At 37.0% G+C, this 26,609-nt stretch overlaps 1 protein-coding gene across 1 annotated transcript in view; it reads left to right on the forward strand.

The window, feature by feature from the left end:
* UBR5 (ubiquitin protein ligase E3 component n-recognin 5) overlaps window positions 1-26,609 on the forward strand; it is a 90,788-nt gene that overhangs the window by 14,351 nt on the left and 49,828 nt on the right. The window contains exons 2-12 of the mRNA XM_059815611.1: window positions 5,796-5,840; window positions 6,333-6,414; window positions 6,596-6,672; window positions 7,474-7,593; window positions 10,638-10,827; window positions 13,023-13,182; window positions 19,914-20,063; window positions 22,032-22,243; window positions 25,355-25,471; window positions 25,550-25,660; window positions 26,392-26,546. Of these exons, the coding sequence (XP_059671594.1) occupies window positions 5,796-5,840; window positions 6,333-6,414; window positions 6,596-6,672; window positions 7,474-7,593; window positions 10,638-10,827; window positions 13,023-13,182; window positions 19,914-20,063; window positions 22,032-22,243; window positions 25,355-25,471; window positions 25,550-25,660; window positions 26,392-26,546 (1,419 nt within the window). The remainder of the gene's footprint in view (window positions 1-5,795; window positions 5,841-6,332; window positions 6,415-6,595; window positions 6,673-7,473; window positions 7,594-10,637; window positions 10,828-13,022; window positions 13,183-19,913; window positions 20,064-22,031; window positions 22,244-25,354; window positions 25,472-25,549; window positions 25,661-26,391; window positions 26,547-26,609) is intronic.

Here is a 26,609-nt window from a genome sequence, read left to right on the forward strand (position 1 = left end):
TGAGACTCTGTTTTCATGACACTGATAGACAGACACAGGATTTCGTTTCCATGTGATTCAACACAGACACGTGTAAGAGGGCTTTGGTCTGGAGGCTGTGCAGCTCTGCTGGGCTAAAACCTGTTAATGGGCCACATAGCTGCCTCCCTGGGTCTGACTTGCTGTGCTCTGAGCACTTCAGGGCCTCAACTGAGGGATGGAGATGAAGGCTGTATTTACTTTTTAGGTGTTGATAGGTATGTTACTTAATACTGTTTTCCAGTGCTTGAGTTGTTTGGCGTTTTTTCCCTCTTGGATATCTGCTGATTGTTAGCCTTCCCTTGGAAAAGCATTGTATCCATTCTTGTATACTTCTTTCTGCTCTGGTGTGAAAGTCTCGTAAGTTTTTTGACTTGCAGGCTTCACTGACATATTAAGTTGTCTTAGAGAGGCCTGATCACTTAGAAAAATCTACCGTGGCTAAATTAGTTTTATTTTCAATTTCCCTACTCAAAATTGTTCATCATACCAAGCTGTTGTTTGTTTGTTTGTTTGTTTGTTTTTTTAAAATTTACCTTTTCTTTTCCTCCTCTGCAACTCTTACCATCACCAGGGGGTGCTGAAGTGAGGAAAGCTCTTGTGGTGGGGCCCCTGCCTGATATTTTAAAGTGTACAAATAACTTTTTAAGGCTATAAAGGAGCAACTTCAGGAAAAATCCAAGAGAATCTTCTGAATATTGTGTTTGGGACTCTGTAGTGTACAGAAAGACTTCATTCTTTCTGGAGACGTGCAACATGCCAACATTTTATTTTACATCTCTGCAGTTAAATCCTTTGGATTGCTTCACTTCAGTGTTTCTTACTGTGTGTTTTTTAAAGACCTAGCTGACATTTCAACATTTAGTCTAAAGTTGCAAATAAAAATGAAAAATAGCTTGCTTTATTTGTTACAGATACTAATCTCTGAGATGGCAGAATTTGTTTTAAAACTTATAAATAAACTTGCTAGATGTACTGTTGTTTGACCAAAGCTGCAAAATGTCAAATTAAATATTAGTACCTGTAAATACTGTATATGTTCAAGAGCAAGTAAGCTTTTGAGGGGGAAGTTATGTAAATCTTGCTACATGAGCAGTGTACTTACTGTGCTCTTCATGTTACTTGCCTGCTTGAGAAAGTCTTGCAGATGTTCACTGAGTGTAGATGATGTAGGTGTGTTTTATTTTTTTTCCTTTATTTTTGTAACTGTTAGTTTCCTAACACACGGGAAGAAGGATAAGCATACATACATTCATTGAACTATTCTAAAACCTTATAGCAGTAAGAAAGTTCTGCTTATGTCTTATGGTTTGTTTGTTGGTCTGTGAACTGTTGCTGGCATGATGGAAATACTTGAGAAGGATGAATATTCTTGCAGGATGACTGGCAAGGTAGGACTGCTGCTGACTGACTGCTGCAGGGAACTGGGCATGGTGAACACGTATTACAGAAGTCTGTAGTGTCTTAAAAATAATTCTTGGGACAGCCTGCCTGCTTTAAAACAGAAGATTTCCATTCTTACAAATTGGGTAAACGCACAAATTGTAAACCAGAATTTTGCTTGTGTGGATTTAAACACTTGTTTAAATAAGGTAAAGTTACTTTAAAATGTGCTGAAGTGTTCAGTATTTCTGTAAAATACTTAGCATTTTGAAATGGAGTTTCTCTGTAGTTTTGTTGCATTTTTGAGCCTAGCTTGGTTTTATAAAGCAAGATGTGGTGGAGGGATGGGTCCTCAGATAAACTTCTCTGGAAATAGAAACGTACTTTGAGAGAGGAAATATCTTGTGATGAATAAAAGCGTCACTTGTGAAGTCTGAGTCCTGACCTGGAGTCTCTTCAGTTGCTTAGTGTGAGTGTAGCTCCCTTGTATTCTGATCAGTTTGAAGAGGCTAGTAATCGTAGCTGCAAAACTCAAAATCAAAGCAATTCCTACTTAGCTTGGATGAACTGTCTTTTTTGTTTTCCTCACAATTGTTTTTGGATCAATATTTATAGGGATATTTAAAGAATGTGTATCTTAACACAGAAGCCATCATCACTAAACTTTTTGTCTAAAAGCGTGGCGAGCTAGTGCATTTCCCCAAAAATAATTTTGTGAGCAAAATACATATTGGTTCTACCTTTGTCCTTTGAAATAGTTTAATTGCCTTTAATGAGAATTTTTCAAAGCTTAGTCTGTCCATGCATTCATATTAGAGATCCATTTTACCACAGAAAGATCTCAGTGGAAGTGTTGGCCATCCTTAATGAGAGAGTTGGTTAAATCATCTCTGTCTGTACCTCTTACTCCAGTGCACCATCAACTGAAATTATTGAATCATGTTGTTAAAGTTAACCTGATCTTAAATATGCAATTCATATTTTTCCTTCAGAGGGTCGGTAGTATAATACCATGCAACTGTGCAAGTAGAAAGGCTTAGATTGCTGCAGGAAACGTTTTTGTGAAAATATTTAGAGTTTTTATTTGCACAAACATATTCTCCATACAGAATATACAAACACATCTTGCTTCTTTACTCTTGTTTTTCTGCTGGTTTAGTTTTGTGACTGGCATTCACGCGAATGCTGGTGGCAGCAGGAGAAAGGATGCACAGCAGCCCAGCAGGAACGCAGTGCAGGGGTACTACTCCTTTTTCACTGGGTGGTGTTCTGCATCAAATTCAAGTCCTCATGGATCTCTAAGTTTATTAGGCAGTACTTGCTAATTTTGCTATTACAGTAGTTGTATACAAGATGGTTGGGGGGTGAGATAGTTTTTACTTTTTTTCTTCCTTCTTTCTTTCTGTAGGAGAGTTTAGTACTTTAAGCATTGTCACTTATACCCTTTTCTGCTCCCTCCCCTTAAATGTTGACAGCAGCCTCTTTTCAATAACGTTAGATCTCTTTTGACCTATGCTTGTTGCAGATTGGTATTGCTAAGAGATTCACTGAGTATGCAAGTCTTAGCTTTCTGTGCATATTTCTTCTCTATTACTTCATTGTTTTTTTTACAAGTGAAAAAGGATTATGGTGATTTTTTACAAATTGAAAAATGTCTATTTTTTTGGTAGTGCTCAGGTTTTGTGACACAAAACTCAGATAAGTAAGCTTTAAATGTTGCTCATAGACTAGTCTAGTAACCCATCTCCAGTAAAGCACTACTTTATTTGCCATCAGCTTTTCATATAGGCAGTGCAGTGAACTCAAAGGTAGGTTTTCCTATTCTATAATTATTACTCATGCTTGCTAAGAGGAGAAATGTTAATGGAAAACTGCTCAGGATTCCTGTGGGAAACTGTTAGGCAATATATTTAAGACATGAAACTTCAGGTGTGTTTTACTTGTCATATATTATGCAGTAGATCCCTGCTTGCTTTATAAAACCATATGGTAAGCTGTGGAGTGTATGCCATTCATCTTCGGGGTTCATTCCACATTATCGCACAGTAGTTCACTGTTGTGGGATACCTTTCATGCAGATTGCATGTGAAGTTTGTGTTCTCTCTTTCGCCTTTGTGGGTTGTCTTCACAGAAACCTTATCTATTTATGTACCCTTGGCCTGTGTGAAATAGTTGTGGCTGGCAATTGGGAGTGTGAAATCGCCTACTTACAAACTAGCAGCTTGGCTTGGGTAGCAAAAGGCGATTCTAAGCATGTTCACTTCCTTCCTGCTGTCCTTTCGCTGTGGTCCTTTCTTCTTGTGCTTGAAAGTTATTTCTATCAGTATAAATTACCTTGTTTCTCAAACAGACATATATCTTTTTTTCCTTTTTTTCCCTCAGGACAAGTGCTTTAGAGTCAAATACTGTTGATAACGTTAAGACTTGGCTGGTTGAACCTCTAATCTGTATTCTTTCTCATGCTCAAGGTTTGCAAGTAACTGAAGTCTGTTGTCCATAGCAGTCTGTGTGTAGAAACTGAAGTGAAGCAAGTCAAAAGAAAGGGTTTAAAGACATGGATTCAGACAGAGGGAAACAGTGGAGAAGAGTGGCTGGAAAGCTGCCTGGCAGAAAAGAACCTGGGGGTGCTGGTTGACAGCCAGCTGAATATGAGCCAGCAGTGTGCCCAGGTGGCCAAGAAGGCCAACGCCATCCTGGCCTGTATCAGAAAGAGTGTGGCCAGCAGGAGCAGGGAGGTGATCGTGCCCCTGTGCTCGGCGCTGGTGAGGCCGCACCTCGAATCCTGTGTTCAGTTTTGGGCTCCTCACTCCAAGAAGGACATTGAGGTGCTGGAGCGTGTCCAGAGAAGGGCGACGAAGCTGGTGAGGGGTCTGGAGCACAAGTCTTATGAGGAGCGGCTGAGGGAGCTGGGGTTGTTCAGTCTGGAGAAGAGGAGGCTGAGGGGAGACCTTATCACTCTCTGCAGTTACCTGAAAGGGGGTTGCAGAGAGGTGGGTGTTGGTCTCTTCTCTCAAGTGACAAGTGATGGGACAAGAGGAAATGGCCTCAAGTTGCACCAGGGGAGGTTTAGGCTGGATATTAGGAAAAAAATTCTTTACTGAGAGAGTGGTGAAACACTGGAACAGGCTGCCCAGGAAGGTGGTGGAGTCACCATCACTGGAGGTGTTCAAGGAACATGTGGACGAGGCATTGTGGGACATGGTTTAGTGGGCATGGTGGTATTGGGTTGATGGTTGGACTTGATGATCTTACAGCTCTTTTCCAACCGTAATGATTCTGTGATTATTTTTTTTTTTGTTAGGTTTAGAAAGGTGTTGCTGATTAAGAAGGAGATTTGTGTAATGCTAGGATGAACGTGGTACCAAAGTTGGGATTTTTTTTCTTAATTAGGAAGACCTTGCATTACTTTTACAGGATTAATCTAATTTTTATATCTTAATGTAATGCGAATATTCTAATTAAATTTGGAAGCTATTTAGGGGCTTTTTCAGATTGCTTGTCATCTTTGGGAAGAAAGGAGCCCAAGTTTTACCTGAAATGCCTACCTGATATTACGAGAGTATCTTTGCTGTCTGGAGAGGATCTTTTCTAAATGTATTAGAAATTACCTTAGAAATTTCTGTGCTGGTTTCCATTTTTGGAAACGATACCCTCTAAGCAGGAGTGGTCTGTGGGTTGGCCCTTTTTTGGGTTCTGATCTTCCATTTGGTGAGGTGCCATGAAAGTGAGATGGAAGTACTTTGGGAAACATTCTTTCCCTTTTAGTAAAGGTGATGTTTTACATAATCCTATATAGAGTGAATTTTCTCCGGATTGTTTCTTCTACTAGTCAAAGTTTGTTGTTCGTCCCTTTTGATGCTGGCTTTTGTGCATCTGTTTTCCTGTCTTTTCTGTTTTGGGGAACTTACTGTCATATTTTTGGCTCTGACGTGCCGCATACTTGGATTTCCTAGAAAATTATAATCCTGCCTGCTCTGGGATACTGTATTCAAGCTTATACAAGGAAACACAAGTGTATCTACAGTTAACGCTCATTGCTTCATCTGCTTATTTTGTGTGCAAAGTTGTAAATGGTGGTAAAAAGGCAGGAATAGTGCTTTTTGACAGTGACTTGCAAAACACATAGGAATGCAAGAAAACGTGGGTTTTGTGGCAAGATAGTAGGTGGAAGGGTAAAACTCTAAAGCAAAAAACCTCCAAAACAAAAACCTGATTTGAAGCTGAACACCATCCAGTTCTTATACAGACTCCCAACACCGAATAGTGTTTATATCAAGCTTCATTAAATGCGGTGGTAAGTTGTTCCCATAATGTTGTAAATATGCTGCTTAAGTGGATGTTGTATACTGTGAGGTATGTCTTTCAAACAACAGCTTCATTTCTTTTTGTTTCAGATTAAGGGAAGTTTCAGAGAAGCTGAACAAATATAATTTAAACAGGTAAGGCATATCATCTTCTGTAAATCATTTTGGAAAGTACAATTTTTCTAACAGCAACAAGAATCAAATGATTGTACTGTAGATACAGCCTTAGAAAACCTCAATCCTACTAATACTAAAGTTCAGAAATGCTTCAGATTACACAGTTCTTACATTAGGAAGAAAATGTTAGGTTTTCAGTTATGATGAATTATATTATTAAATAATCTCCTTATGAAAAAATGACTCCTTAATTTGAAGTATAACCCCTGTTGTTTATTGCTGATCAAATTAAATGAAAACTCTTATCACCTTTGAAGGTTTTGTTCTGCATTTTCTGTGCTTAATGACCAAAAATACATCACAGTTGCTTCAACTGATGCACGTGTTTAGTCATTCTTGAATATTTTTATATCGGTAACTGTCACTGAACATTGTTCCTTCCATATACTACTTGTTTTTTATTTTTTTCAGACTTCAAAAATTTTATACATGCTCCATTTTTGTTTTCAGCCACCCCCCTTTGAATGTATTGGAACAGGCCACTATTAAACAGTGTGTGGTGGGACCAAATCATGCAGCATTTCTTCTTGAGGTAAGTTACTTAAATCTGCTTAGATAATAAACTTGAAACCATACAGTTAAAAGTAATTCTTCTAACATCAGATTGATCAACATTCTTCAGTAACGGAAGGCTTGGTTTTGTTTGTATTTTTTTTCAGTAACTTGTCTTACATTTCAATTTTGGACACTTGGTTTTCTTATTTTAAATATAGGATGGTAGAGTCTGCAGGATTGGTTTTTCAGTTCAACCAGACAGATTGGAATTGGGTAAACCTGATAATAATGATGGGTAAGAAACGCTTTTCTTCATATTAAATCATTCTTTTGAACTGTATAAGCAGCGTGGCTGCTTTTTTTGGTTTTGTTTTTGTTTGTTTGTTTTTAAACTAGATTGCCTTTGGAATGGGTACTTTGAGTAGATAAGTAATGATTATGGTGATGCAGCCAAACAGCCTAGCTTGACAAACTGGTGTAGGAATAAATAGTAGATGTGATTCTAAAAGAAGTGAGACAGGATCTCTTTAACTTCAGGAAACAAACTCCTCCAAAAATAATCCTTATGAAAGAAACTGTGTTAAATTGTTAAGCTTTATGTAGAATCCACTCTGAAAGTGGTCCCATCTGGAGAGGCTCATTTCTAGACCTGCTGTCTTCAGTCCAGGTAAGTCGCCCTTAATAGGACTGTTTAATGGTTCATGTTTAAGTGAAAACTGCTTCTTAATATCGAAGTAGCATGCTTAGGCTCAGGTTTATGGATAGAACACCTGGTGATTACAATTAGTACATATACGCTAACTGAAAACTTAGCGCAGTGGCTAACTCAAATAACTAATTAGCTTAATATGTATTTGCAACTGTGCTATTATGGATTGCCGATGTACTTAAGATCTGTTAGGCATGCTTTCCACTTTCTTTTTCCAGTGTACCTCTTAATATACAGTTAGATTAGTTTGGAATATTCCCCAAGGGTGTTGCTTAAGCTGGTATGTTACCAGACTAAGTCCCTGAGAATTTAGACCTGGGATTCCAGGTTTTGTTCTTAACCCATTTGGGATTGTTTTGTGACTGATTTACCATCTTTTACTTTCAGTTCAAAGTTGAGCAGTGGCTCAGGGGCAGGAAGGACATCCAGGCCAGGCAGGACTAGTGACTCCCCATGGTTTCTGTCTGGTTCTGAAACTCTGGGCAGACTGGCAGGCAACACCCTTGGGTAAGTTTTGATAGGATTGAGGCTGCAATCTGTTTGTTCCATATTTCAGTATATGTGTATACACATATATAAATTGTATGCAGTATGTATAAGGGAACGTATAATTACAGCAGTTGTGTAGGTAGGATATAATAAATAAAACTTTATTGACTTGGTTAAAATAACAGATCTGCAAGTGACCCTTCAGTACCTAGGATACGGAGTGTTCTTCATATATGTGTGAAGAATAACTTGGTTTTGGCTGTGTTGTCTTTTTTTGAACGTTTTTTAGTTCCTTGATTTTGAAAAGCAGTTTTTTAGAGGGACACTATCAATTTAAACACCTGACAAGCTAGCAGCATAAACTAAAATGAGTGCATTTATGCAGCACGAATCTTCATTATCTGCGTTTGCGGACATTTGTGCACTCAGTTTTATTGTGCCTTCCTCTCCCCTGCCCCAAGTAATGAGCGGTGTTTTGTTAGTTGGGGTCTTATACGTAGTAATAGGAAGGGAACATTTGGAAAAGGTTGTCGCTTAGAACCTTTGAAATTGTACTGTATACTAAATGTACTATACAGATTCAATTTTTTTATCATTAGCTTTAAAATTGATGGTGTCCCTTTATATAGCAATATAAATTAATCTTCATTACATAATCACACTGAACTCTTATGCTTTTGTAAGACATGTTAAACAGTGCTGCTTCCTAAGGTTACTAACTGTAGTAAGGAGAATTGCATTTACAAACTGTGATTTCTGCATGTGAATGATTTGTTAAGAGGGAGGAACTACAGCTTTTCCAAGAAAGTGGATTTGTTGTTTATTACCAAATAAGCTAATTTCATCTGGGGCTTAGTTGCATAAAAGATAACCCAGCCCCTTACTCCCCCCCCAAACTTTTTGTGAAACCTTTGTGCATCTGAACCTAAATTCCATGTGTTAAACTTCAAAGACAAATTGGTATTGTCATGTTTAAAAACTTTCTGTGGAAAGTGTAAGACTTTTTTTTTCCTTGTTACTTTTACCTGAGCATAACCGGTTAAAATTGTATGAAGCTATGTGCTTAGGAGACCAGCCCTGAAGAGTTCCTAATTTCTTCCCTTGCATGTTTCAGAACTAGGTAGTTGAAAGTCACCAAACTAGTAGAATAGCAGTAGACACTATAACTGCTCTATTAAATGAAGGAAATACTTAATGAAATGAGTCTAAAAACATTCAAACTGTAGAGCCCTTATATTAGATCACTGGATTTGGAAAATTGCTAGCATGCTGGTGGGCAGTGGAGAAAAACTAGTAGGTGAGCAGAAATGAGCAGAAGTATTTCCATTCTATATTAATATTTATTCTAGGTTTGGACAGCTTTAATAGGAATAGCTGTGTCCTTAGATTTATTTTTTTTCTCAATAACAGGACCAAGTTAGGACACACTTGGAATATTTGAATTATATGAATATAAATGGTTTTAACCATTAGATGTCTTAAGTCTGTCATTGATATAGAAAATGCATCTGTAATAAGTATTAAAATCTAATATGTAAGCTTTTCTTTAAACCCGCATCTTCTCTCCTGAGACTTGAATTGAGAATTGTTGTGTAGGAAGAATTTGATTTCCCCTCAGTCCCCTTCCCACCTTTAAAAACAGATTAACTGGCTTGTTTTGTTTAAAATGTCACATTCTTCTTTGGTTTGGTTTTGGGTTTTTTTTTCCGTTTTCAGTCGTATTTTTTTTTTTTTAGAGCTCTTTTTCTAACTCATGAGACAAGACTTTTCCTAAAGCCATTGTTGAATTGCTTTTTGTCTTGTCATTGTCTGTGTGGTTGCTGGCTAGAATCCTGGTACATGTAGATGTCTCTGTGACAAGCCCTTGTCTTAGGCAGATACTTGAGTTGTTCTGTGATTGCATGGTCTTCCTTTTGTCAGGAGGAAGAAAAAGTTAGTAAGCAACTTAAGCCATAAAATGTAAGACAAGTATTTTTACTTAAATAGCTTTTATAGCTACATGTGCTGTACTTTTAACATGAATTTATTAAATACTGTTTCAGAGAACATACCTTTTTTTCTTGTCTTGTTTTAAATGTTTTTCTTTTTCTTGAAAGTAGATTGAGGATTAGGGTGGTTGAGAGCAGGAACGTTCTGCTGATACTGATTATTAAATAGCAGTAATACCATATCCAACATCCTTTAAGGTATATTTCTACAGCAAAGTTTAGTTAACCTTGAAGAACAAACTGGAGTGCTTTAGCCTTTCATGACAACAGAGTATCTCGTTTTACATCCAGAACAGATTCAGTTGACACAGTTCTGTGGTGTTAAGATTAGTCTATTTCTACAAATCACTGCCTTTTTTACTCCTTTTTTTTGATACTGACTCACAGAAATGAAAAAAATGTTCAGTCAGTTTAGGCATGTTTTTGCAACGTATACAGTTGATGTTGATTTCTCCAGTAGGAATAGGTCCAGAGTAGAGTATCTCCTGAAAACCATCCATGAGGATCAGAGAACTATCTAGCATAACATTTGTTTTGCAGTAAAGAGTATTACTTGATTTTTTTAGTGTAATCTTAAGCAATTTCTTAATGTAAATCAAGTCTCAGAAATTTTAGAAGACCCATGTGAGTATAGTCACCTTCTGTCAAACAGAGTCCACTGACGATGAAGCTGCTGCATATGTGCTTTTATAGTAGGAAGTTAACAGCTGAGTGTTAGATGTTACGCTGCTGATACTGTTGCTTTTAGAAACTCTGGGAATTGGTGCATGCATGTACTTATGTATGTATACATCCACGCAACTATATGAGTAGGAAAGAGTACAACTTCCAGCTGGAGTCCTGTTTTATATTTCTTCTGTATAATTCAGAGCTTTATCAATTGCCTGGTGCTCTTGTTCTTACTAGTTTTGAGAGATACTTTCATAATGTTTGTCTGTGAAGTCAATCTGCAGTATTTTTCAGAGACTGTCTACACGTTATTAATAACAAAACTGAAGACTTACTTCTTGTAGTCCCCAAAGTATGCTGCTATATATATATAAAAAAAAAAAATTTATAATCTAAATCTTCTAGAAGTCGCTGGAGTTCAGGGGTTGGTGGAAGTGGAGGAGGATCCTCTGGTAGATCATCTGCTGGAGCTCGAGATTCTCGAAGGCAGACCAGAGTTATACGCACAGGACGTGATAGAGGATCTGGACTTCTGGGGAGTCAACCACAACCAGTGATTCCAGCATCAGTCATTCCAGAGGAACTCATTTCACAGGTACATGAGCTAGAAACTGCTTGTTGGCAAAAACCTGGAGAACTTCTCATAGCATATGAACAGGAATGTGTTGTAGTAGTAGTGCATTTTCTCCAAGGAGTGATGGCATATAATTGAAAAGATTGACTTTCTCTAGCTGAATTGCTTTTATTCTTAGATGCGTAGTGTGAGTGATAGATGTTTTTGGATTCTAGAATTTTCGTTTCCCAAACTTCCACTAAGACAAGGTATGTGTTTAATCTAGGTGAGGATTGTCATGCATTGTTCATTTGCAGATGGAAGATGTAGTGAGAAAATCAAATATTTGAGAATCATATCAAGCATGTAGCTAATAAAGTTAAGTTTCTTGAAGGAATATAAGGAAGGTAGGCAGGTTGTCTTTTTTTCTTGTTTGATAAAAGGATTAATCCATTTTCGATTTGAATGAAAGACATTAAACATATTTAATCTCTTCAAAATGCTAATAATTTTGCTTCATTGACACCTCTACTTAATTTTTTATAAATGTAACTGATGAATGTTGGGTATAAATTACTCTGCTTTTGTCTCTTAATGCCCTAAAGCCTGAATAATCTGATGGACTTTGCATCGTGTGATTAAGCGGAGTTTGTTAAAACAGCATTCTTCTCCATGTTTGAAGAAAATAATAAATTCAAAATATGTGACTAGTTAATGCATTTTAGTTGTTAGTTCAAAACAAATTGCTGGTCTGCATTTGGAATACAGATGTTAGTTACTATGCCAAAGGTAATCTGCTTGTATGCTTTGAACGGCCTATAGCATGACCGGCACAAGATAGGAGCTAGCAGGCAAGGTATCTATAGACCCACCAGTGACAGACTGGCTTCTAGTTCCTTTCTCTTTTTGAATTCAAAAGACAGTAAAAGCTGGAAGCTTCTGCCTTCACAGAGGCAAGATACTGGAGGTGTTGGCTACTGTGAAGTTAGCCCTGCTTTCAGGAGGTGGTTTGGTTAGATGACCACTAGCGGTCTCTTTCAACTGTGGAGTGGTGGGGTTTTTTTTACTTCATTGTTCACCTCCACGTTTTTTTGGGGGTGTTTACTGACATCCTTGATAACTTACATGAAACAGAAAAACAGACTAATACCCCTTGGTCCAGACAGTTCTATTCTGTATTGTATGGTTTGTTGGTTAAGTCATAACTTTGCTTCCCTTGCCGTGATCTTTTGCCCTTTTTTTTTTTTTTTTAAATGGCATACTTAGTCTACCTTTAAAACAGAAGGTGTCTAAAACATTTTTGGGGTAACTCTAAAGCAGACCAATGGGAAAGATCTTCAGAGCTGGTCTATATAACATAGATTCTACTGTGTCTCAAAAATCTGTAAACTTCTGGCATAGAATGTTATGACAAAAAGCTTACCTTTGTGTGCTGTTAAAATGTCCCTTCCTTTTTTTGCTTGTCAACAGACCATTTTATTTGGTGCCTTAATTTTACTGTGTTGTGAAAACATTCAGTACTGGTTTCTTACCTTCTTCACAGAGTTTGTGATCTTCTAGAACTCTGTCATCTTCTCTGGCATTCAGCAGAGGGTAGTCTGTCTGGAAAAACAAAATGCTCTGAGTCCTAGGGTTAGTGGACTAGACCAGAATGCTTCTGGTTTTTGTAAATTTATTGCATCTGTTTAACATTTGTAAGGTTTTTTCTGCATTTGTACTTTGCTAATAGAAATCTAACTGTTGCAGAAACTGCTGAAGATATAAGCCTTTAGAAATAGTATGATGAGAAAAAACAGAGGAAGTAAGGTGGTCACATGTTGAAGGGCAGTGGAAAGAGCAACCAGTGTCAAAAAGACAGGGATTGAGGTGTAGTTTTGGAATAACAGTTGATTGGCATAGTTAAGTTTAAACACTTTTACAGAAACATATAGAACATTCTCAAAAACAGATTTTGCTTATTCTTTAACTACAGCTTTAAGCATTTCAAGAAGTAGATTGTAAGACTCCATTAGGAAATTCATCACCAAAATTGGATTCAGTGGCCTAACTTGAACTGAGAGAAGGTTGACTATCTAGTACATGATACTGTGAAAAATCTATGTGAGCCTTTGCCTGTATGTAGTGTGATTGACTTTTGTTTTTTATTAGACTTCTTTTAGAATTAAGCATCCTTTTCTTATGAATGGTGGTTGGTGAGCTAAGGATGACCAGTAACCAATTATACTCTGCTTTCACAGGCACAAGTTGTTTTACAAGGGAAGTCCAGAAGTATTATTATTCGGGAACTCCAGCGAACAAATCTTGATGTAAACCTTGCTGTGAATAATTTGTTGAGTCGTGATGATGAAGATGGAGATGATGGGGATGACACAGCAAGTGAATCATATCTTCCTGGAGGTTTGTATCCTGCAGCTTTTGATAAGAAAATGCCAATGTGTTCTTATTTTTCTGCATTTAAGCACTGACAGCGTGCTCTGTGCTGTGCAAGGTATGCAGCAAAGACAGTTCTTGCTTATAGGAGCAAAGTCTAAAGATTCGCAAAACAAAAGATGCACTGGGATGTCTTGAGGGATTAGGTTAGGCATTGAAGAATAACTGTTCACCCTGATAATGGGTGGCATAAAAGTTATTATTTTTTTTTTAGGATCCCAGGCTTTGTAACATCAGCATTACTTACATCTGTATTTTGCTGCTCAACGAGATGCTGAGACTGCTGTGTGGCTTGCTCATAAAAGCTAATTCTAAAACCTTCTAGTGACTTGCATGTTTTTACTAACATATATTCTTAAGATACAGCAGGTTTTCAACCAAAAATTACACAGCTTTTTTTAAAAATCAAAATGCCTCAAGTGAGGACAAAACAGCTTACAGTTGTTACAGTTAGATTGAGGATTTCCCCTTGTAAATGCTGTAGTATTCTGGCTATATTGGTAAAATGCTGTAATTGAAGTCCAGCTGTTTTTGAAATATTGTCTGTCCCATACGATTGCTTTTTATAAAAGACTTTGAGTCTTGTTTTGCATTGGCTAAATAATTTAGGTAATCTTTTCTTGCCAAGTAAACATATTTGAAAACATAGCGGCCAAATCTAATGTTTGTGGTAGATGCATTGCATGAAAAGAACACATCTAAACTCTGACTACATATTAGCTTTTCTTTTTGAGTGTCAGAATGATGTTTTGATATTTTTCTAACAAATGTTTGGGTTTTTTTTTCTGCTCATCTGGTTCACCAGGAAGGTTCATGGGCTTCTTCCATCTTTATCTTGTCAGTCATGTGATTAGACAAAGGCTTTTTTGTTCTGCGGCAAAGGCTTTGTATTTCATTTTGCCTTTTCTGGTTTTAGTTGCATCTGTCAAGCTTCTTTATTTTGCTGTAGAATCAAGAGTCCTCTGGTGAAAGGGGTGAAAAACCTTTAATTTGAGTCTTGTTTTTCAGTGATCAGCTTAATAGCATTAGACAGATGCATTGGAGGAAGTAAATTCTCCTAACTCTTTCCAAGTATTCAAAGCAGGAGTTCTTACTCTAAGCATACCTGAATGCATTCCTCCAGAACCAAACTTCAGAAGATAAATCACTGTTAGTAATCATTTACAGTAGAGGTTCCTTTTAACCATACTAATCAGCTTTCTACAGCATTAACTATTCTTTTAGTACCTCTTGAGATCATAACGATCAGTTAATAGGGACTGTCTGATGACTTATGACTGGTAATTTTTATTTGAAGGTGCCGGCGCTACAGTCCGTGAGTCTTTTGTATTTGAGATGGGTTAAAGTAGTATGCAGAGTTTCACTGTCCTCACTAGCTGTCCAGAAAACAATTTTGTCCTTGGCTTAATTTTTAAAGATTCTCCCCTGTTTTGACTAATCTTTCCTATAAGGGATTGCAACCTCCTTATATTAGTATTTTTTTCCCTTTTTTCTTTTACCCCACAGAGAAACTGGGCTAACTCTTCCCCAGTTCTTGTGGGAAAAGATGTGGAAATGACAACTGAAATGAAACTTCATATGTCTTAACTGCAGTTTTCAAAGGTGTAATCTGCAATTAGTAGAATGTGCTATGCCTTGCCTAAGTTATTTCAGTTTTATGGGCAAAAATAAGTTTGTTGCACGGAAATGAATTAATTTGATATCTGAATATGATTAAAACAGTAGGAAAAGTCTAGCTGAACACTAGTCAGTGCTATCATGACTCTACTGTTGGTTCATTAAATAGTACAAATTACCAGCCCTTGCTTGTGTCACATAACCATGCAGGCTAGTTTTCAGGAAAACCTGATGGCCAGAGAAACTTGCCTATAGCTCTCTGGAAAAATGCAAACATTCTGTCCTTCAGAACTACGTAGAACCTTTTTTTAAGTGTTTTGCTCTAGAAACTTTGAACTCTTTTTGCTTTTACTTGTCTCACCTCTGGATGCTCTTTTGGAACTATAACATCAGAGTTCATAAAAGAAAGCTGTAGATAACTGATAAATGCTATTTGCATTCAATTCTTAGTCAGGTTTTTAGAAATTATTCTGAAGGATAAAGAACTTTTTTTTTTTCCTTGTTTTTTAATTATGTCAAATTATGCTTTAAAGCTTTTTGATTTTGTTCATTCCAAGCACAAATAAGCAAATGACAAGACTGCTTTTGCCTCAGGACTTTTGAGGCTCTTGCATTTTGATTAAAAGTATATGCTAATTTTTACTTTCTGCCTTCTCCATGTCTGGTGCTTTGTGACCCTTAAATTTAGGGGTTACTCCTCTAAGCCTTCCAAGACAGAGAAGCTTTTTTTAAAACACTAAGAGTAATTTACACTTTATTTTAAGGGAGGGGGGGGAGCAAGCTAAGATACTTTCCAACCACTGTGAAATTAATAAATTCTTGTTTAACATATCATAATTTCATTAATATATCAGTTGTGTTAATTCGAGTTAGTAAAGGTTACGCATCTGAATTTTTTTTAAGGTAACAAAACCCATGTCTCAATTCTTCATGAATTCTTCAAAATGTCTTAAGTGAAGAGCAGAACTTTACTTTTCTGTACAGATCGCCTTCAAGAAGTGTCTCTTAGTTACTTATTTTTGGACCCTTATGTGCTTCAATTTAGACTTCTCTAATCTAGTCCTGTTTCTTTTGTTTTTTGATAGTTAGCAGAGAGGAATGTGGGTTCATTTGATACATAACAAGTACATAAAGAAAATAAAGCAAAGCAAAACCTGCATAGAACAAGATCATTTAGCATAGAAAAGACTTGCAGGTCTTTGGATTAATTTTCCAGCTCATATCAAGTTTTATTAGAGGCTTCTTCTGGGCTTTATGTTCTGTTAATCTTCTGTATAGAGATTTTGTAGAAGTTAAAATAGCTTGTTGTTTGTATAGTTCAGATGTGTGCATGTTTGCTCAGTAACTCCTGCGTGATATAGTGGGTTCTTAACTAGTAGGACTTGTGAAACATAGGTTTGACAACATCCAGACTACTTTGGATTTTGGAACTGAGATGAGCTTGTTTAAAAATCCATTTAATTTTTTTTTAAAGGAGAGAAGAGACATGGGCTGCAGCAGTACTTGCTGTATTCTCTTGCAGTGAGGGGAGACGGGAACTGGAGCATAGCATAGGATCAGTTCAGTGGCTTGCCTTTGGGGAAAACAATTAGGTATATGGTTTTTTTCTGCGGTTTTATTGGTGTGGTTTGTTTTTCTTTGGGTTTTTTTTTTTGTTTTTCTTTGATGAACGTCAAGTTGGGTAATGGTTTGAATAAATATATCTTATGAAGAAATGAGTTCTGGAGTTCTGTTTGAGTCTGGTTTCCTAGGAAACCAAAATACATGTTTCTCTCCCTTCACTGTCACAGTTTTGCCAATTTAATCCAAACTTGAAAGAGGAGGAGATGCTGAAGACATTGAATTCTTGAATGTTTCATAAAAATATGCAGCTGAGAAGAGGGGGGAGAACTTACGATTGTTCCGTTAAGGGAAAATATTTAGTGTGAGCTCAACTTGAGATTGGAGTCTATCTAGGCAACGCCTTCAGTTAATGAATCCATTGATAATCCTACACATGGAGCTATTGAAAATAAAAATTTTCTCAGTACTTGAATTGCTGCTTATGTGCATACTGAAACTTGGAGTTTTTTTTATTGGTGGGGGGTTTTTTGTTTTTCCTTTCCTCTGCGCTGGATGTCCTTTTCCTTCCAATTTTCAATGTTATTTACTAGTGAATCATAGGTACTTTCTTACCTAAATAAGTTGATCAGAATTATCACATCTAAATGTGAAGGGTGCGGACTCATTCTGGTCCAACACGGCACAAGAGATGAATGATACCATCCCATGAGATTTTTCTGAAGAACAGGAAAATAAAGTCATAGAGAATGTTTTTTCCCCTGGATTCTTAAACTGGATGTAGCCTTGCAGTATCTGTGTTTTCACAATGCTAAAAAAATTCTAGTGATGTTTGAAAGGGAGTGGATTTGGCTCCTAGCCTTACTGGTTTTAGCACCTTTGCTGGTATAGAAAATGGAATAAGAGGATCTCTTGCAGAAGTATTGGAAGAAAATTAAAATCTGATTTGAAGCTGAAATAAGAGGGTAAGAAAAGACTTCATTTCCTCACTTGTCTTAATGCACATTTAGCCAAAAACCATGTTGTTTTGGTTCTCAAGTCTGATGGCTTGAATTTTTTATGTTCCTTTTTGGAAACACAGCTAAACTCAAGATGCCTAACATGGTGGAAGGGGTGTGTGTGTGTGACAAGTTAGCATGTATTTTCTGTCAAGAGGATTTCTGGCTTAGCTTACCTTCAAAATGGACACTATGTTTTTTTTTTTTTTAACGAGGCTGGAGAGTTCTTTTATGTACTGGCCAATCCTGTTCCTAAAAAGAGATCAAAGGGTTTTTGGGTTTTTTTCAATTTGTGGCTGGATAGTGACCAAAAAAAATGAGAACAAGTTGCTAGACTGCAGAGAGGTTGGAGCTTACCTAGGAATAGATGGATGTGGTGGGTGTGGGAGGAGGGAAGAGGAGCAGCATGTGAATATTGGGAGATACAACAGTGTCTCAGCTGTGTTTCCAGCTCTTAAACTCTGGTCCTTACAAGTTGACACTCTTAAGGTGAGGTGTGCTGCTGCTTTATCGTTGCGGAAAGCCAATGGAAAATAGATAAAGTAGCAGGCAGGATAAGGCCAGTCTGAGTGATCTGAAGTATTTTAGTAAGACAGCCTGTTTGCCAAATCCAATTTTTTTTTTACTAGGATTTCCAAGCAGTCTGTCAAGGATGACTTCCTAAAACGTACTGCATGAACCATTGAGTCCCAAATGGTATGTTTTTAGAATCACAGACTATACTTGGATTACTTACTTAATGCAAAAAGCATTCATGCAGGTCTGTCTTGCTTTGAAATCCACAGCGCTCGCTAGTTACAGCGCTGTTTTTCCTGGGACAGCTGGTTGTAGTTGGTGTGTGTTACATTTCCTGGAGGTGAGAGTTTAGAAATTTAAGGATGAATATTCTGATGTGCAGGGAGGTGAAAGTCTCTAACGCTTTCAATATCAATAAGTGGAACAGTTAAGTGAATTAATACTGGCTGTAAGTGTGGACTTCTGGCTCCTTTCCAGCTTTTTGGATACCCTCTCCTTTGTGTTCCTTCCCCTGCCCCTTCATTCCAGACACTGAGAAAAAGACCCATAATAATCAGTTCCTACTGTTAAGAATGCTTTTATTTAACTTCAAACCTTGATTTCTAGTCACAATTTTGTTTTATGCTTATGATGAGGTAGAGGCTGAGAACTGGATGTGTTGAAATTTTATGTGCTCCTTCTGTGTTTCCGGAAGGGACTCTGTGTATAGCCTTATGTTAACTTCACGAGTGGTTTAAGCAGATGAGGTTGTCCTGCTGCCAGAAGGAGCTATCCTGCCATTCCCTTGAATGGTGGTGAGGTTTGTGTGCCTGCATGGGTTAGCTGAAACCTAATTTGGGGTGCCTGATTTCTTAGTCAGATTTGCTTGAATGTTTGGGAAGGGGCAGACCTGTCTCCTTTGGCAGCAATAGGGTCCGGTCAGCTTTGCTGCATGTGGTGAGGCACTGCCTTTGGGGGTCTGTTTGACTACCCAGTTAAGTGAGTCTGAAGAGTGCTTCCCACCTTCCTTTTATACCCTATGAAGTACTGTTTCAAGCCAGGTGAATGCACTAGTTGTAGATTTAGAAACTCCACCTTGCCCCAAGGAGGCACCTGCCACAGGGATGAAGGAGGGAAGTAGGACTGTCCTTTCTGTAGCAGCAAGATAGTAGTCAGGTTTAGTTGTCTTGTCAGTCCATATTGCTGGACTTTAATAAATTACATGAATTTTCAGTAGCCTCTTTTGTGTGTGGATAGTAGCTATAGTTTAGTAAATGGAAGCAAATTGTTTTATACTTCAACTATAATCAGTACTTCAGAGAAACTCAAGTTTTCTAACATAGAAGCTAGGGTAGTCACAGTATTTAAGTTCATCTTTTTGGTTGTTTCGGGTTTTTTTTAACTGCATGGTATTAAAAAATGGTGCTTTTTCCGGATAACTGTTGTTGTTATTAATGTAGCTAGCATTTAAAGCTTTGTACTGAGAGCTGCAAGCTACTAGCCCGTGAATTAAACAAGTACGCCATTCTGTGAAAGAAATGTTCCATGGAGGAACGTCTTTGACATCAAAGATGTGGCTTTGTGAAGGCCAGCTTTCACCATCAATTCTGTCCTCTCTTAATTCTAGGTCATCTTTGGAGTTCTGTGTTACATGCATGAGTGTGTGTGCACATGTATGTATATGTATCTATCTTATCCTAGCGCTTTGTTCTTTCAAGTGACAGGCTAAAATTTGAGTTTCTGGGTTACAGAAAAATGTGCTTGGGGCAAGTCTTGTTTGGGAAACGTGGTTAGATAAGTGACAGAGCAGTTCTTGTAGGGAAGCTGGTTTTGTTCACTAGTCTGCCAAGCTTGATTGTAAATGTGGTTGCATAGGAGGCACATGAGTTTGCACTGGTGAATCTGAAGAGCAGAAATTCAATTAATAGATAGGATTTTTTTGTTTTGATATTTGTTTAGTTGCTGGTCTCTCTAGCTGATGTTTTAAGTAGCTGATTATTCACCTAAGACCCTTGTCTCCTCTTATAGAGGATCTTATGTCTCTTCTGGATGCTGACATACATTCTGCTCACCCAAGTGTCATTATTGATGCTGATGCTATGTTTTCAGAAGATATTAGTTACTTTGGTTATCCATCCTTTCGGCGCTCATCACTTTCCAGGCTAGGCTCATCCAGAGGTAATTTTGCACCTTTTTTCTTTGTAATAAGTAGTTTGCTGTGGAAAAAGCTAGTGATAGTACACACTGGTGGTTTAGATTCTGATTTAATGCGAAAGTAGACTGTGATAATGTTGTCAAATACAGAGTAGACAAATAGACTGTTAGTCATTATCAAAATTATTAATGAATTCTGACTATTAGCAGGTAAGTTCTGCAAGAACCTTGATAGTCATGTATTTTAAATCTAATTGTTGATCATTGGTGTTGCAAGATGTTCTAAAATTTTTGCATGTTAAGTTTATTTTAAACTTAGTAGTGTAAATACCTACTAATAAATAGATTGCATTACAAATACGTAATTTGGCTCGAAAATGAGTAACAATTAATGACATGCAGCATTCTTAATTTTTTTTTTCTTCCCCTTCTTTCCCCCCCCTCTTTCTTTTGGGTTGCTCTTTGTTCACTCTTCTTCACATTTCCTTAATTGTTCCATGACAGAAGTCACCTTTATGGAATGAGGAGCTTTAGATATTAAGGAGGGAGAAGAAATCTAAATTTCACTTTTTGGAAGCATTTTTATAGTTGAATAAGGAGAACTATTGGCAGCTGATGAAAAAACTCCTTGAGCAGTGTTAAGGCATTTTACTATTTTTTTTTTTTCAAAGCATATTACACTTAAAAGATTTATAACAGACCATGCAGCAATTCCCTATCTTTTTGAAGCTGTTGCGCAAATGCCTAGAGTATTTCCAAACTGTTAATCCAACCTCTGCTGTGATTGTTTGTTTAGTACATTTTTGTTGCCATTCATGAACATGTTTTAGTATATTAATTGCTGAACACATAAGTTCCTGTTACAAAATTATTAGTCGGGGTCAGTGTAATGTTTTCTAGAAAATAAGTACAGTACTTTATGAAATATATCTGTAAGACAAGCTGTTGTGTTTGGCTCATGTAAAAACTTTCCCATTTGTCTAATACAGCAAAAGACCCAAGACTTGGCATAATTTGTTGAAACTATGATATAATAATGTGGTCATCTCATACATGTAATTCCAGTTGATTTTTTGTGAGCATAAGTGAAGTACTTAATAGGTTAAGTGCATTATGTGCATGTACGAATATTCAGCATCTGACATAACTCCTTCTAAATTCCTCCTTTTTTTTTCCTTTCCTAAGGTTATTCTATATAAGACGTTACCACGAATTTTATAATCCTTATTTTCCATGCATAGTTGACTCTTGGAAAGTTAGTTTGATTACCTGATTTAAAAAATTTATCTGCATGAGCGAACTGCAGAGTACTGGCTTTAGACAGTTTGTAGGCCAATTGGAGGGGAAGCATTTTGGTAAGGAACATTTTCCTACAAGGATCCTTTTTAAAACTTGTCTGACTCTTGAAAAGTTTTCATTTGATCTGCTCAAAACAGATACACTTTAATATATTAAATCCAGTCCTATGGAATATTGCTTTAAACAAAAGGGGTTGGATTATCAAACATGTATATGAGAGCTTGTTTTAATGATTGCTTTCTTTAACCTTTTCAAATTACTGTTTTTTTGGGAAAGTTGTTATGAAACTCTCTAATAAATACTCTTTTTTGGTTTGCATAAAGATACCTAACAGACTATATAGACTTAGATTTTTTTGTTGTTGTTACTACATTGGTAGACTCTGCATATTGTACTATAAAACTTTAAATTGCAATTTTAAATGTATTTGGCCTCTTACAATGTAAGTGAAAATGCTTTAGCATTTTTTTATAGTGCACAAAACTGTAAGACTTCTTTATTTCTAGCTCATTTTTATGTTTAGTAATTCTAAAGTACATATGCTTGAAAGGGTTAATATATTGAATGTTGCATGTCAGGACTTTATTTTTAATCTGTGTGAGTAGATTTAACTGCTGTTAGTTGCATCCTGAAGGGTCTTTACTAGAGAGTGGCTTACTTTTATCCCACTGGTGTGACCCAATTGCATACCAGTTCTCCTTCTTCCCTTAGAGAGAGACTCTGAGCTGTTGCGTGAACGTGAGTCCGTTTTACGTTTGCGTGAACGAAGGTGGCTTGATGGAGCCTCATTTGATAATGAAAGAGGCTCTACAAGTAAGGAAGGGGAACCAAACCTGGACAAGAAGAATACACCTGTTCAAAGTCCCGTTTCTTTAGGAGAAGACTTGCAGTGGTGGCCAGATAAGGTATTGAAATTTTTTTACTGTTTTATTTGCATGCTGTGCAATAGATCTGTTTGTTTTTTCCAAATAAATACTCCGTGCTTCCTTTTTGAATATCACATCTCCATTTATGTGAGATAATGTAGTAAAGCATATTCTTTATTATGCACTTAGGAAAATTATAAATAACTAGTTACAGCCTTATAGCTGCACTTCTGTTATTACTGTTTTAATTTTCTTCTCTATGTGTTTTAAAGGCACTGCTGTAGATCATAAGGTTTGGGTTTTTCTTTTTTTTTTTCTTCTTTTCTTACTTAGGTGCTCAAAGCATTGAATAGGCAATAGTTTAAATTGTTTCATGAGTTTGCTATCTGCATCAAGGAAACCTTTTTTGGTTAGTGTTACTATTCCCAGAGATACTTGCAGTTTGAGTGCATCAGGCTTTTAAACAACAGTGAAAGCTGACATTTATTTGCAGTTGTGTTTTGAGTTGACCAGTAACTTAAATGAGTATTGGTTGCTCCTTCAGAATCCCTTTGGCTTTGGTTAGCTGGTTTTCTTTGTAACACTAATTCCATTTTCAAGGCAAGAAACAATTCCCACATGAGATATAGCTAATGTTCCTATTATTCTTGTATGTTGCTAACTGGGTATCTGTAGTAATTTTCTTTATGAATTACCTAGATGCTCAGGGAGATGTCTTTAAAAAACAAAACAAACCCAAGCCAAACAAACCAACCAAAAAAATTCCCAGGAATGGAAGTGATAATGAGCAAAAAAGTTCAGTTTTGGGCCCCTCACTACAAGAAGGACATTGAGGTGCTGGAGTGTGTCCAAGAGAAGGGTGACAAAGCTGGTGAGGAGTCTGGAGCACAAGTCTTACGAGGAGCGGCTGAGGGAGCTGGGGTTGTTCAGTCTGGAGAAGAGGAGGCTGAGGGGAGACCTCATCGCTCTCTACAACTACCTGAAAGGAGGTCTCTTCTCCCAAGTGACTAGTGACAGGACAAGAGGAAATGGCCTCAAGTTGTGCCAGGGGAGGTTTAGGTTGGGTATTAGGAAAAACTTCTTCACTGAAAGGGTTGTCAGACACTGGAACTGGCTGCCCAGGGAAGTGGGCAGTCTGCCCAGGGAATCACCATCCCTGGAGGGTCTTAAAAGATGTGTGGATGAGGCGCTTAGGGACATGGTTTAGTGGTGGACTTAGCAGTGTTAGGTTAATGGTTGGACTTGATGATCTTAGAGGTCTCTTCCAACCTAAATGTTTCTATTCTATGAAAAATTAATTGCTTTCCGCACTTAACTTTGAGGCATTAGGCCAGATAACTTCTGAAGATTCATTTTTGCTGATGAAGTAGAGATGCATCTCATTAGACTACAGTAGGTTCTGATGGCAGTTCTTTCTCAGAATATGCAATATTTATACAATAGCAAGTATTAATCATGACACAGATTAGCATTCATGCTACTTCTGTGCTGTGTTGGTAGGTGCCTTCCACAGCAAAATAATTCTCCTGTGATTTAACTAATTCTCGATCCTGTTGTCAGTGTATAAAAGAGAATTGCTTGTGATTTGCTTCTGTCCTTTCCTGCTGCCTTCCTTCTCTTCTTTCCCAAAATACTGGTAAACATTTTGAGCTATTGTTAAGAGATGTACTGAATCCTGTGTTATTCAAGGATACACTCACACATTTTGAAATGTGCACTTCTGGGCATGAAAATAGTAAAAAAATAGTGTGAATCCAGATTTATGAAACTGACAATGTTTCCACTTGTGAACTTCTGTAGCTGAAAGAAAAGTCTCTTAATTTAGGGGACATAAATGTACTGGATGGTGGGCTGTGTTTAATGGTCTGACGAGAGTTCAGTTTGCCGTCAGATGATTGAATTGCTTAAATGTGGTATATTGTAATCTAAGAGAGGCAGCTGAAGATACTGATCTGGGAGATAACTACTACAGAGAAGACTAGTTATCATGTAACTGTCTTTCAGGTTTGGAGCTGTAGAAAAGGCAGCATTTGACTTTATACTAGTTTAAGTTGGGTTTGTTTTTTTTGTTTTTTTTTTTTAAGCTGTATTCTCCCTTAAGTGGAAGGGAACTTTTAGTTGTTATCAGTAAAGAAGTTTAGAAAGAACATGGTTGCCCTATAGCTGCACTTGCTGAGGAGCACCGAATGGATGGGCCTTACAAATTTTTCTCAGTAAACAGAAGTAAATGTTTTGTGAAATCACTCAAATTCACAGCTTTGTAGTTTGAGATTCGTTTCAATGCAAGGGGGAACAGGAACATGGAAAAAGTGAGATTGTAACTGATGCATAGTTGCTGCAACATTGATATACAACCAAATCTAAGAGAGGGGAAGAAAGGCCTGTGGGATCTGGGTAAGGTACAGGATGAAGCAATTGAGCAAAGGAGTAGAAAGGAGTAGAAAGCTGCCATATGAGTTTTGGTAAAATGTCAAACAGGAGAAAAGGGCAGGGGAGAGGGGCGAGGAATAAGCCATAATTAGAAGCTTTTCCAGCATATCAGGTCATAATGATGCATTAATGTGACATGTAACCCACTGATTAGTTTTTTTCTTAAACTTGATTTTGTTTGCAGTTATTTACCTTCAGAAGTGAAAGATAAGAATTGTTTAATTGATGAGGCAATGAATTTGATAATTGATTTCTTGGGTAGTTGGAAGATACCTTCATGAGTATACTTAGGAATGGAATAATGGAATTATGTTGCTTTTTTGTTCATTTCAAAAAGCCAGAATTTTAGAGGAAAACTTTTTTTAAATGTCAGAAGTCAAGAGATCTTCCCATCTTTAATTCTATGAGCAGTGTTGTGTTCTTGAAATATTGTGGAAGCTTTTAATAAACTGTCCAAGTTAATTGCCGTGTATGTGTTATTGCTAAACTTCAGGAAAATAGTATCTGTTTCTTCCCTCACTGTCGGAAGCAATAATGCTTTTTTTGTGTGTTTGTTGGAGGGCATGCTGAACTTGAGACAAGCTGTAGTTATTTTTATTTTCATGTTCAATATCCATGGGAACTCTGAAAAAAAACAGTTACAAGGGGTTTTTTTGCATGTATGTATTTATATATATTTATAATATTGCTCTCTTAGACTTCGTATTTCTGTATTTGTAGGATGGAACTAAGTTTATTTCTATCGGAGCTCTGTATTCTGAGCTTGTGGCTGTTAGCAGTAAAGGAGAACTCTATCAATGGAAGTGGAGTGAATCAGAGCCTTACAGAAATACACAGGTACTGTACGTCTTAAACCATTCTGAAAGTAAGCATTTAATATGCTTGAATATCTAAAATATTTTTTTGTTTCCAAAGAATCCTTCGCTACATCATCCACGAGCCATGTTCTTGGGATTAACCAACGAAAAGATAGTGCTCCTTTCTGCAAATAGTATTAGAGCAACTGTTGCCACTGAAAATAACAAGGTATGAGATGTGTGCTGGTTGATTAATTTGACAAAGCTGTTTCTTTCAGTTACTTGCAGTATATTATAGAGAAGTTGATGCTTTAGCTTCATCAGTAGTAGAAAGTACTTAATTCATTCGTTCATTCTGCTGCTTTTCCTCTGTACAGATGTAAAAACAAAACAGAAACCCAACTGGTGTTTTGTAAAAATGCAAAAAGGTAAAAAAAAAAAAAAAATCTGGCAGATTTACAGCTGAAACTGTGAAAAGATATCTGTTTTACCTGATTAGCTGAAATACTTGACTGTTTGCTGTTACAGTAGAAACGGACACTGGTTTACGAATAGAGAAGCTTGTTAATGTTCTGTATATATTTACTAGAAAACCTAAGAGCATTGAAGCTTTCAATGCTGTAAAGTTAGTTTGCCCAGTTAAGAGTGGACTTGAAACTGATTTGGTAAAGTACATGCACTAGTTGAAGTATTTTTATCACCTCTCTGTATTTTTTTTTACCTTTTTTGTTTTTGTTGGGGACTGGAAATAGAGGGGGGGGAATTTCTGAAAAGCTTTTTTCTAGGGAGAGAAAAGGTGGTAGGGGATAAAATACTAAAAGGAATAATTTTTTGGTTTTTGTTTTGTGGCTTTCTTTTTTTTTTTCCTTTCAAAACCAGTAAATATTACATTTAAGGTGCAACTCTTGTTTTTCTTTTTTTCCTCTGCCTTTTCTGTTCCTTTCTTCCCTTCTTCCTTAGGTTGCTACGTGGGTAGATGAAACTTTAAGCTCCGTAGCTTCTAAATTAGAACACACTGCACAGACATACTCAGAGCTTCAGGGAGAACGGATTGTTTCTTTACATTGTTGTGCTCTTTATACGTGTGCTCAACTAGAGAACAACTTGTATTGGTGGTAAGTAAATACTGTGTTTGTGTAAAACAGTGTAGATCCACTGGATGCCTTCATGTCCTTGGC

Source organism: Gavia stellata, chromosome 3 (genome assembly GCF_030936135.1).
Source record: "Gavia stellata isolate bGavSte3 chromosome 3, bGavSte3.hap2, whole genome shotgun sequence".
NCBI classification, from domain to species: Eukaryota; Metazoa; Chordata; class Aves; order Gaviiformes; family Gaviidae; genus Gavia; species Gavia stellata.